This window comes from Athene noctua, chromosome 2 (assembly GCF_965140245.1).
Source record: "Athene noctua chromosome 2, bAthNoc1.hap1.1, whole genome shotgun sequence".
In the NCBI taxonomy this organism is placed as follows: domain Eukaryota; kingdom Metazoa; phylum Chordata; class Aves; order Strigiformes; family Strigidae; genus Athene; species Athene noctua.
In genome coordinates this window covers 129,326,693-129,339,832 of record NC_134038.1, presented here as the reverse complement: position 1 = coordinate 129,339,832, position 13,140 = coordinate 129,326,693, and the positions used below count along the sequence as shown (strand labels likewise).

General features: G+C 40.7%; 1 protein-coding gene across 1 annotated transcript in view; it reads left to right on the top strand.

The window, feature by feature from the left end:
• The window catches only part of CALCR (calcitonin receptor), a 169,674-nt gene that overhangs the window by 148,820 nt on the left and 7,714 nt on the right, over positions 1 to 13,140 (top strand). The window contains exons 9-11 of the mRNA XM_074897996.1: positions 2,013 to 2,073; positions 2,176 to 2,242; positions 5,269 to 5,487. Of these exons, the coding sequence (XP_074754097.1) occupies positions 2,013 to 2,073; positions 2,176 to 2,242; positions 5,269 to 5,487 (347 nt within the window). The remainder of the gene's footprint in view (positions 1 to 2,012; positions 2,074 to 2,175; positions 2,243 to 5,268; positions 5,488 to 13,140) is intronic.

The following is a 13,140-nucleotide window of genomic DNA, read 5'->3' as shown; positions in this document are numbered from 1 at the left end:
CTCCTGGGATGGCTGGTGTAAGACCTATTCTACATTACTCACTGCTCGCCATGTGTTAGTGAGACACTTGGAGTGATACATGTTGCGCCACCAAGACCCAACAGACCTTGGTGCTTCACTTCTCATTAACTCACTGCCTTTTGGCCCTTGACAAGAGAACGGTATCTAGAATAGCCCATCCAGCCTGCAGCTGGAAATTTGAGCTGTAGACAGTCATGAGCTTCTTACCCTGTAACTGACTAATGAAAACTTTCCGTCACATTCTTAAGATTTGCTTGTGAGTTTAAGCCAAATATTCTAGGCTAATGCTTTTAGCAGAAGAAGAAAGGTCTCTTGACATCATGTGGAGCGCTCTACTCGTGGTACTCCAGGCCAGAGGTTTCAGATGAAGAATTTTTACTATTACAGGAAGACCCCTTAAAAATTGCACTTCAATCTGTCTGTCAGCAAAACTGGCCCAGACTTGTTCCATTTCCAGATCAAAAGGATTTTCTCAAGCTCTCAATCCCATAAACTTACTCTGAGGTTAGAAGTTTCTTTCTTTCCTTTCTGAGCTTTTTGTTGTTGTACCATGCATCAACACCCAAAACCAGGTGTTCTGCAGCCAGAGGCCAAGCAATCATTTTCTAACAATGTATAAAGGAGAAGGCAATGCAGTTTGTTCTCCCACAGCTGCATTGTTCTCCCAAGGTGAACTGCAGTAAGAACTTTTTTGGCGGTAGAGTAAGTAGCTGTTGCATAAAGATACCTGAAGACATCAGAGTGTCCAATTTACCTGATTTTTCGATGTTATTCTCGCTCCAGCACCGGCTGGCCTGTGCTCTGAGGTAAGTCTTCCCCAGAATTTGGCTAAGGATTTTCTCTTATAAAAGTGTTTATGAAATCACTAACTTCCAAAGAAACAAGGAGCCATGTTCTTCCCTCTGTGACTAAGCATGGTATCAGCAAGACATCTTCACACATTTTTATTTATAATTATAAACTATCCAAAGCTCAGAATAAATGTCCATTGTTTATAGGGAACAGGCAGCAGTAACACCAAAGGTGTTCACAGAGCTCTCTGCACGGGACAAACAAGGCAGCAGATCATCTCCCCACTGGCCAGCTGTCAGTATGTGCAATGTTGTACAAACTGGAGTCAGTATCAGAGTGCAGACTGCCCAGTTTCAGGTTTGTAGCCTATTGGAGAAGGACGCAACATATAAGCAAGCTGAAGGAAGATGGACAGGAGTGAACCAGATTGTCACTCTTAATGTCAAGCCAGAAGTAAGAATTTGAGGCTTCCAGTTCCCAAGACTTTGGCCCTGTGCAAATTTTCTCTGTCAGATACCTGTTAGAGCAGTGGCCTCCCCTGAGGCTTCACGGAGAAGTCAGGAGATGCAGATTCATGGTATCCACAGCTCCACTCCCTGCTGAGATAAAGCTGCATGGGATGGGCTTGGCTGCACAGATGCTGGGAACCTGCAAAAGATATCACAAATCCCCATCCCCCAAAAAACCTCCTGGCTCCAAACATTTTCTCTTGCCATAGGCTCCAAAAGAGCAACTCCTTGCTCTGTTGTTTGTTGCTCCATAATCTGGCATGCAAGTTAATGTGCCTCTCTTGCTGAACAATGATTTACATGGTTTTAACAAGTGTCCCTGGCTTCCTGAGGGAATACTCTGCTAAGAATTGAATGATCCGTGCATCCCTCCCACACTGCCTGCTCACACCCTTCCCTGCACAAGCCACAGCAGTGCAGAGGACCCTGGCAGCACATTGTGACACCCCAGGAGAGCATGGCCTGTGGACTTTGCTTCTCCTTTTGGCCTGCCTTGAATGTTATTCTCTTTTGCATCTCACCATCCAGGTAATGGTAGGGTCCTGAGTGGAATGGAATTGCAGTTCTTTCCTGAAAGCTGTGATTTCACATGCATGTGTTTTGTGGACAAGATACTTACTGGTGTCTGTAACACATGAAATTCAAGCTAAAAAAAATACCAGGACTGATCTATAACTTCCATCATTCCAGGGTTCCCTTTAGTGCCAGCATCTATTCATGCTGTTGCAAGAGCCAGATACTTCAATGACAAGTGAGTAGCATATCTGTTTCTGAAGGAACTTAGCATTATTTAACTGTGTTAAACATTTTATTTAAGTTAATAATGAATTTTAATGTTGTATTTCCCCTCCAGTTGCTGGATGAGTGTTGACACACACTTGCTATATATTGTTCATGGACCTGTAATGGCAGCTTTACTGGTAAGAATAGTATTTGCTATCATCAGATTAATAATTATTTTACAAATGCTGCTTACCTGTACAGAATAGAATTTTCTGTACTTTAAGTATTTTGGTCAAAACTCAGAAGTAGCTTGAGGTTTTCTCAGTGTTATAAGGACAAGTTCTCAATACTTTTCAAAAACAAGTCCTGTAAAGGGACCTCCCAGTAAATAATCAGATTTTGTGGCAAACGGAATCACTAACTGCTTTTGAATATCAGGGCGGTCACTCTCTCCCAGCATAATTTATTTGTGACAAATGTACTTAATTTCTCTGACATCAATGAGGCATACAGCTGTGCCTTAGCTGGATGAGCTGAATGCAGGGTGGTCACTCAGCACAAGTTTTACTGGTCACTGAACTGGTATGGTCCAAAGGTAGGGAGCTAAACTAGTCCAGGGAAGGGACTGAACTGGGCTGTCTGAGTAGGAGGGTAATATTCCAAGGTGCAGCTTAGCAATGTGTAAATGTATAGCATCTCATATGCCAGTGGTGCTGTTTGGCACAGTAGCCCTGACCTTCCTGAAAGGTGTAGGAAGGGATTTATTCTGCCCAAGCCCCAAATCCACCTCAGTGTGTCACCCAAGATGCACTTTCAGCTTTTGAGCTGCCTCTTGTTTGTAAAGATCTGCATGGGTGTACCTACAGTAATTACCTCAGAGATCAAACAGTTGGGCAGTGAATATTGGGAACACCTTTCAATAAAGAAACAACTTTCTGTCTAATAACTGAAAAAACTGTAAATCTTTCTACCCTTCCTTGAGAAGCAGTCTTGAACATCAGCAATCCAAAGAAGCCCATTCCTCCCTGCCATATAGATAGTCTGCTGTTCCCATAGAATCACATATGTTGTGGGTTTACTGGTTCAATCTTGATTTCTTCTGCTGTTTTAGGAGAGGCCATTCAACCTTTTATTTTTATCACTGTGCTCCAAGTCTGTACATCTCAGCCACAAAGAAAAGATAGGACTGTTTCTTACAGAAAAAGAACAATCTTGAACTGTTTTTAAAATAAGGCATTATAATTTCTGGCTTGTGCTTATGCCTTTTCCAGTGTTAGTTTTCTTGTGAAGATGTTAATGTCTACAGAATGTCCTGCATGATTTGCTACAAAAATCCCATAGTGACAAGACTGACTCAGAAGAGTTGAGAATTTTTACCTTTGTAAAGTCTTTTTTCCACTTTTCACAGTTACTTCCAGGAATTTTAAAAGTGAAGGTTAAGCAGAGTGAACGAAGTCAGCATAGGATGGAGGATAAGGTTTACTTTTAATGCTGAATGAGACCTCAGAAGTAATTTATTATCCATTTTTTCCAATAGAATACAAATGTAAAACAGTTGAAAAGTCTCTCAGTAGTTAAAAAATGATGAAATCATAGTATCATAGAATACCAGGTTGGAAGGGACCTCAAGAATCATCTGCTCCAACCTTCCTTGGCAAAAGCACAGTCTAGACAAGATGGCCCAGCAACCTATCCAGCCAAATCTTAAAACAGTCCGGTGTTGGGGAATCCATCACTTCCCTGGGGAGACAATTGCAGTGGCTGATTGTTCTCACTGTGAAAAATTTTTCTCTTGTGTCCAGTCAGAATCTCCCCAAGAGGAACTTGTATGCATTACCCTTTGTTTTTCTATGTGACTTCTTGTAAAAAAGGAGTCTCCATCTTCCTTGTATCCCTTTAAATACTGGAACATGGTGATAAGGTCTCCCCTACACCTTCTCTTGTCAAGGTTGAACAAATGTAATTCTCTCAGCCTTTCCTCACATGGCAGGCTTCCCAGTCCTGTGATCGTCTTTGTGTTCCTTCTCTGGGCCCTCTCCAGCCTGTCCACAGCTTTTTTGTATAGTGGGGACCAAACTGGAATGGAGTATTCCAGGTGTGGCCTGACAAGCTGCTTTACCAAAGCTTACTGATTCATATTTTATTGTTCTGAAAGATTCAACTGAAATTTCTCATATATCCATGGAATTTGAGCTATTAAAATATCTATGGAAGTTATGCAACTTATTTTAAAAGAAATCTGAAAAAAAGTCTGTTGAAGTTCTGAAGCATTGGTGCCTGATATTACTGTAACAGAGTAGCAAAGAGTGATCTGGCTACACTGGAGAGAGGGAAGATCTGTGATAACTAGGATGTCCGCAGGGTACCCACTGGGCTCAGTATCAGCCTGGGTCTGCCCTCCCTGTTCCTCTGCAGGGTCTCCGTCCATCCCACAAGGAGCTCTCTGTGAAGCCAGATTCAAGAGCAGGTTCCCATATGCTGAGCACCCACAGCTGCAATCAGATTTCCAGAAATGGCTGAGGAGATGAGATGCTGAGCCACTTGGCATAGCTGACCATAAGGGTCAGGGGCCAAACTTTCTGAAGTGTCTGGTGTTTCTGCCCTGAGCCAGCAAGTGTTAACTTTTACCTGTGGGTAGTGTATCACAGGGTCCATGCAGTCTGGTGGTTGCAAGGGATAGCCTAGGCTTTTCTCAAGAGCAGCCTTGTCCCCCTTCTCTGAGCACATTCCTCAGAGAAAGTGTGTGCCCTTGTAGGTCCCATATATGCCCAGGGACATGCTGGAGTTTGTCTCACCTGGCTGCAGACATCTCCAGTGCAGACTGAAGCAAGATACCTAGGTAACCTTCAGACTCAGAAAAGAGTCCTAGGGGACAATTCATCCATTCCATTTGAACTTTAGACATGAAAGTGATTTATTTTTCCCTGGAAATCTTAAATTTGCCCACATCAGTGTTAAAACAGACAGTGCTTCCTAGAACTGATCCCTGCCTGCCTGAAAAATCCATGCAAGATTCCTAAGGGAAATGTGTAGAGCAGCTTAACATCTCTTTTCTGAAGGCATTCAAGGTACTTTCCAATGCCTGATTCCCAAGGAGCTGCCCATTATGAGCTACAATAAAGCTAGGAAGTTACATTTTATTGCCCTTTATGTGTTCTGTGTTTTTATTTTGAATGTCTATTTAATTTGAATGCTTTCACCTAAAATGGCTTTGCTTTTGCAGGTCAATTTTTTCTTTTTGCTTAACATTGTCCGAGTTTTGGTGACAAAGCTAAGAGATACCCACCGTGCTGAGTCCAACATGTATATGAAGGCTGTCAGAGCCACTTTAATCCTGGTGCCCTTACTAGGAATTCAGTTTGTTATTATTCCCTGGAGACCAGAAAACCGACTTGCTGGAGAAATATATGATTACATCATGCATATATTAATGCATTACCAGGTATGTTATATAGTAGCAACTTCATCTTAGGTGAGGTGCTTGTTGTTAAGTGAATTTAGTCAAAGATGCTGTTGCCAGTTGCTCAGCCCCAAAAGCGAGCATGACTATGGTTTTGCAGTTCTTTTCCAACCACTTTCATGTTACTGGATTATCTGCCTTTGCATGAGTAGCAGCACTGCATAAAAAAAATAACCACAAGATAGGGGAAACAATGAAAAATCTAGAAAAAATTATCAGATGGCAATATTTCTAAACTAGGGAGAGAGAACAAATCACAGAGGGCTTTTATATTCCAACATGATTTCTGTTGAAGTGCTCAAATTGACTGAAAATAGTGCTGTAAGGTTAATGTTAAAATTAGCTGTGTACACAAACTGTTGTACAGAGGGAATGCTATCACACAGAATAAAAGACTGAGACAATGAAGCTTCATTTAGGAGTTAAAATTGCATTATTAGGGAGTTTAAGTTAAAATATAAGACTGACATTTTGATTTCATAAATGCTTTGAAAATACAGCATCCTTCAGTAAGTCTGGTTTACTTTCTTTTAAAAATAAAACAAAACAAGCCTCAACGACTTTAAATATTTGGTTATCTCTCTGGTTTACTGACTATAATATATTCAGTCATATATTGACTATGAAAGGCAGATTTCTAATGCATTTGTGAATAGTGGTCAAAATGGGTGATTATGGTGACCCACTTCTTGTTTCCTTTCATACAGAAGCTAAATGCAGAAATTATTTTAATGTTGTAGTAAGAAAGCAGCTTTAAAAAAAAAAATAATCAGTGGTGCTTTTTCCTTAAACAAAGTAATAATTTTGGCTACCAAAATCCATACTTCATGTCACCTTAGTTTGTATATTCTGCTTTTCACCCTTATCCCTTCAAAACTGTGGACATACATGCTACTGCATGCATAGAGTAACTGAAGTTACAGGTCTATTTTTGCAGTGTATGCCATATTACATTACAGTTATTCTTAAGGAAATGAAAGTGTGTTTCTTTTATTGTTACCTGTTTTGTCACTTCTTCAGTTTCAAGGGCTATAAAAGAATATCTCCAACTAAATTTTCTGATGACAAGTTGCTTACAGTTTTTGCAAGTTAGAATAAGATAGAGTGTTGCAATAATAATTTTACTCTTGAAACATCTTTCAAATTTTGTGAGGTTGTTGAAGAATTTAAAAAAAGAATGTTAATTACCTTACTTAAAAATCCTTATTATGATCATTATGCAATAGTCACCAAATCAGGGTTACAATGGAACCAGAAACAAAACCAAAGTATTGTGAAACTGTTGTATGAATGGATGGGATTAGGTGAGGCAGGGATCCAAGGAGACAAAGTTTCATCTTCAATGGGTTCTTTCTGCCCTTGTCCTAGTCATCAGGAATGGATGACTCTCCATGGCTCATTGACCCCAATTTCCCCCTTGAGAGTACATTTTTTCCATTTCAGCAGTGGGGATGGTACTGGGGACACCAGTGCGGGCACACGGTGGGGGCTGCCCGTGGTGCCCCACTGCCACTGTGCTCAGAGAGGCCACCAGGCATACTGAGGGGTGACAGCCCACCCAGGACTGTCCCCAAGCCAAGGCAGCAGTGCAGACCTCACAGAAGAGCTCTTGACATCTCTGCAATATAATCTCAGGATGCTTTCTGCCAGCACGTAAAATTTGTCTTTTTGGGAGAGCTGTGCAGTTGGCCTGTAAATTGCAGCTGACTGTGATGCTCCCTTTTCTACTCAGAGCAGATTTTTAATTGTATTCTAAAATAAACTTTCTTAATCCTTTCCCAAACATTTCTTGTATGCATATTTAAGATGGCCAGCTATGTAATCACTCCTCTGGTGCTCATTTTCTTCTAGGACTGATTATGTAATTAGCAGATATTTTATTGGCTTGTGTAACAGCTATATTTCCCCACTAGCTATCGCACTCTCATAAACTTCAGCACAGACTGCCTCTCCATAAACTAGCAGCAGTCTATTAGTTTTTGCATCCCATGGCATGTCAGTCATATACAAGCAGGCATTGTGGGTGCAATTATGATTTTTTTGGTGGAAAATATAACATATATTCTCCATTTCTGCACTGGTTAAATGACTAATTTTTTGCCTTTTCTAAAAAAGTGAAACGTTTTTTCAACAGCACATCACTGCTTTAAGCGAGCGCGATGGTTTGATATGTTAGTTACATCATCCACATACACAGAAACGGTACAAACAAGTACTGCAGTCTATTGTAAATATCAGAGGACTGAAGATGATGAATGAGAAAGCATTTGTTCCCACAAGGAACTGTGTAATGGTATTTTTTTCAGAGAATGGTTTTCCCAGTTGAAAAGCAACACATTGAGATTTTACGTGCTAGGTTTCTTCTGCTGAAGTCACTTCTGAATAACAGAAGCCAGACTGGTTTTGGACTATCCTGCTCTTTTTGCAATGCTATTGTCGGTGCTTGCCATTTTAAGCAGAAGTGTTTTTTTGAATATGACTATACGAGAAGTTCACAAACACTGTATGTCTATCTCCCCTGTATCAGCTTCTGTCTGTTTCACCACATAGACCAGATTCTTCTTAACAGATCTGTAGAGCAGATGTGTAAATGATAAAAAAATTTAAGACTGGCTCTTTTGCTGCAAATATGAATGCCTGTACTTTTCCAGCCTGGCCAGCCAACCTCCCATGGATCCTGTAAAAGTAGAGATACGTATCTCCCCTCACCGTCACCAGTATCAGCTCTTCAGTCTCCAGACTGTGCTGAAATTAAGATTTCACCAGGCAAAAGAAAGATATTTCAACCTTTAAGTGGAATAGCTTATGCGTGGAGTGGGATGATTACATGCATTGCTGAACACACAGTTAGCTTATTAAACAGAGTGCCTAAAGTAGGCACCACAAAGCAAATGTTTGCACTCCAGAAGAGCCAGTGAGTTGCAGATTTTCCCTAGAGGACCTGATTTTCAAAAGCCCATTAGATGCAGACTTCCTCAGGGTATAAAACATTACGGTAGAGTATGCACTGGTTCCTTGCACACCTCTGGCACGAAAATATGTCTGTCACTTAAAAGCCTAAAAGGTCCCATCATGCTGCCCAGCAAAGATGAAATGGTACACCTGGGCAAAGAGGGTGCCTCCTGCAGAAGAGTGGAGTGGCAACAGCCCTGTATCCTGCACATAACTGCACTCAGGTCTCCATGCCAAGAGAGGGAAGGAGAGATGTGGCTTGTGCCTCACACTCTGGCAGGGCCATCTGCACCTCCACTGGCCCTGGAGCTGCCACTGCCACTTCTCCCACCCCAGGAACCACTAAGCATCTTTTGAGGGGTCCAAGACTGCAAAGAGGTTGGGGTGCTGAGCTCCTGTCAGAGGGTCTGCTACCAGAGACCATTATCCTAGCTTCTGATCTCTGACAGAATCACAGAATCGTCTAGGTTGGAAAAGACCTTGAAGATCATCCAGTCCAACCATTAACCTAGCACTGACAGTTCCCAACTACACCATATCCCTCAGCACTATGTTGACCCAACTCTTAAACACCTCCAGGGATGGGGACTCCACCACCTCCCTGGGCAGCCCATTCCAACCCCTAACAACCCGTTCTGGAAAGAAATGCTTTCTGATATCCAGTCTAAACCTTCCCTGGCACAATTTGGGGCCATTACCTTTTGTCCTATCGCTTATTACTTGGTTAAAGAGACTCATCCCCAGCTCTCTGCACCCTCCTTTCAGGCAGCTGTAGAGGGCGATGAGATCTCCCCTCAGCCTCCTCTTCTCCAGACTAAACACCCCCAGTTCCCTCAGTCACTCCTTGTACGACCTGTGCTCCAGACCATTGGTCCACAGCAGACGCCTCACAAGAAAAAAGGAAGAATAGAAAAATGCAATAACCCCATGATACATCAGCTAGTTCCACATATAGACCCCCTACCAAATGCTCTCAGACAAGCCCAGAGACTGACACAGTCCTGCTTGTAAGCTCCTTCTACTAACTGTCCCCTCTCACCAAATTCTCTCTCCAGCATCTCGTAGCTGGGTTTGTAGAGGCTATCACATTACCTAACATGGCATTATCACTGGACCAGAGAAGACTTGGCCATGGAGGCCTGCTTAGTGCAGTGAAGAGATAGCCCCTGAATCAATAGCAGTGCTCAAGCACTTGAAATTACTCTTCTCAATACCTTGCTGACTGTAGCCCTAAAGTGTAAGTCTGCCTCTAATGAGAAATTAAAATGCTATTCAGCATAAGGACCTTGTTTTTTATTGGGAAATAAAAAGGTTTTGTCTATTAAATGGAGAATAATCAAAGTGTTTTCTTTCTCCGCAAATAAGATTACTTCTGTGTCACACAGCAGCTTCCAAGCAGCACCCTCAGGACTGCAGCATCTGCCCTGCCAGGCAGGAAAATCCATCTTACAGGTGCCTCATTTGTGTAGAGGGTATTTTGTATCTTTTAGGCATGGAGTTTGAGACACATATATATCCACCCTGCCTCCAAGTTTTAAATTTAACTCTCTATGCAGCTTTACACAGAACAAAATTAACCCATTTAAAAGCAGCCTTTTAAAAATAGTGAGATATTTCAGTGCATTTTAGAAGGTATTCATTCATCTGTTTCTTGGGAAATAAATATCTTCTGTGATGCCAAACCAGACAGAAACATTTTCCCGTTCTGTGCAAAGTTAAGATTATAGGACTATTTTTGACAACATAAAGGCTTTTTTTAATTTCCCTTTATTTTTTTTTCTTTGCATTATTAGTAATTTCAAAACTTCCTAATATTTTGAGCCAATAAAAGTTAGGGAAAATGTTTTTCTGAAAGCTGGATGTTATAAAGTGCCATTTTTGTATGAAAAATTCGTGTACAAAATGACAGTAATGAAACCTCCAGCAGCGAGCAAGAGAAGCCACAAAGTGTGAGCTTTGGCTGATGGGATGTCCCCATCATTTTGCAGCTGGTGGGCTGCCATATTCAGCCCTCTTGTGACAATCTCCCCACCTCAGTAACAACAGAAGCTGCACAGACACATTCTTTGCTTTGCTTACTTTTTTTTAATCCTAGCATAAATGAACACTTCATAACACAGTCATTTACCTCAGAGATGCTGTGTGAATGTGCTGTGAATTAAAATGATGAGGAAGACAGTATTGTTTTTATCAAAGCTTTTTATCTTTCCTGAAATGAGAGAGATGGGAATGGGAAGTACTTCTATGAAGACCCTTGGCCATGATTTGTTTTATTTTCTTTGCTGTCCATTCAGATCCAGAATTGAGAAGTGAATGGACATGGACCAAAGCCCACATGGAGAATCACAAACTAATTTTTTTGTATTACAGCCATCTCTACAATTATATGTGCCATCATCTTCTACCATCAATAATGAATACATCATCCCACTAAAGCCTAAATGGCAGCACAGTGTGTAATCAGGGCAGAAATTAAATCCATGGGCATGCTCAGGAATAACAGGAATAAGCATTTCTATATATGCTTTCTTGGTTTTATGGAGATACAAGCTAGAAGAAAAACACCTGAGGTATCAGAAACCCATGTAAATTTGCAGTATCTGCACAGGTATTTTTTGTCTGGTTTATTTTAACCTGAGCAAATTAAATACCTGTCTAGCAAAGAACATCCCTGGACCAGTGTAAGCTCTCACTATGGCATCAATAAGGTACATGAAAGTCTGTGAGCTGCTAACTGTGGACAATCCCTAAGGCACGATTCATCCAAAAGCCACATTCATCTGGTCTTCACACAGTTCCAGAAGTAAAGAATTGCAGAAGAAGTCATTAAAAGCCTTAATCTCAAAATAAATGTATTCTTCATCTCTGCCTTCAATACCACAGCTGTTATCCTGCTGGCCGCAGACTATATATCACAGGTCAGTTTAACAACTCCACACAATGACAGAGAGAGATAATTCACCTAGAGATCTCATCCTCACCAAGAATTGCACCCTGATCAAAAACCAGCAGCAATTAGAGAGAATATGTGAGATGTATGTCAAAGAGATATGAGAAATAACCTGTGGTCCTTACATGAAGTAATTAACCTAGATCCAGTCTGTCACATGTTTTAATAGATCCTCTATAGAATATCATCATCCCAATCCCTCCTGGCTTTGAAGAGACAAAGCTGGTGTCTGCTACTGAGATCTCTGTAGCTTTACAGCTGCAGATAACAATAGTACTCTGAACTGTGGACAAAACTTTATCTATAAAATGGAAGAAAGAAATAGAAATAGAAATAAAAATAGAAAGAAATAGAAATAGAAATAAATAGAAATAGAAATAGAAATAGAAATAGAAATAGAAATAGAAATAGAAATAGAAATACAGATGGCAGAGCCTAGAGGGCCATTGCTGGTGGAAAAAGAGCAATGAGACATATATGGGACAAACTAGGGAAAATAATTTCTTTAGCCAGAAGTACAAAATGCATGGACTCAAAATAACAAGAAGCCAGATCTGCTGTCAGCTCAGTCCAGACCAGAGAGCAACTGAAAGGGATACAAGACATCACCACACCTTCCTCTAACTTTTCTGTCAGAAGTTGTCTGAAGAAGACACTAGTTAAGGGAACTACACTCTTCAACAGAAGAAAAGGTAACAGAAGAATTCAGTGTACAGGAACTGAAATGGAAAATTGCTTCATTTTACAGTTCAGGTTCAATTTCTGCCTTTAGATGAACCACAGTTTCAAAATTCCCCCTAAACACTCTTGCTGAAGAACAGACTTAGAAAAATTTCTCTGCTTTTTTCTCTCCTCCTGCTTTCTTTAGTATCTTCCATGCCTCATAGGGACTGTCCATCAAGCGTCCCTACTGCCAGAGGAGATCAAGCTCCATCTCATTTTCCATCGTGGCTGACTGCTCTTAATAAAAACACACTTTAGGAAAATAGTGAAACCCCTGCTGCAGCCATGTACCGTGCAGTTCAACAGCAGATGTTTTGTAAAACTGTGCAAATTAATGTGCACACAGTGTGGGATAAAATCAATATAGGCCACCAGGAAGTGATGCATTTGTTCCCCTTGCATAAATTTTCGATTTAGGAATCTGTGGTCTGACAAAATTCTGCTTTAGAGGCATAAGGTTTTGCTTGACTTCGTGGTGTTTCTCAAACAAGGGCTTATGGACAAACTATTGTGCATTGTGTATTATACACTGGGATTTGAGTTTTTTAAGAATACTCACTGTTTTTCCAAAAGATGAAAATAAACTTTCTTTCTCTCACTATGTCTACCCTTCCTCCTCTTCGCACATGCTTTTCTATGTTCATATTTGAAGTTGTGTCAAATTACAATTCCACATTAAAGAAAATTTATTGGAGTAAAAGAATTGCCAAAATTCAGGTGGTCAGCCCCACTTCAAACCAACCTGTGTATTTCTAATATATAAGCATTTTGTTAACACAGTTATTGCTTACCCTACGTTTGTGGTCCAGAATATACACATAAGAGTCCAAGATATTTTACAAAGCATTAGGTACAGTTTAACTGCTAATCAGTTAAGTGAGGGTTTATAAAAAATACACAGCTGTAAAGCTCTTCAAAGCAGCCCTTGGGAACACAAGCTATTGTATTGCCTTTTTTTCCCTCAGTTTCACAGACAGTCATATATTTAGTTTATAATAACTGGTTTAAAT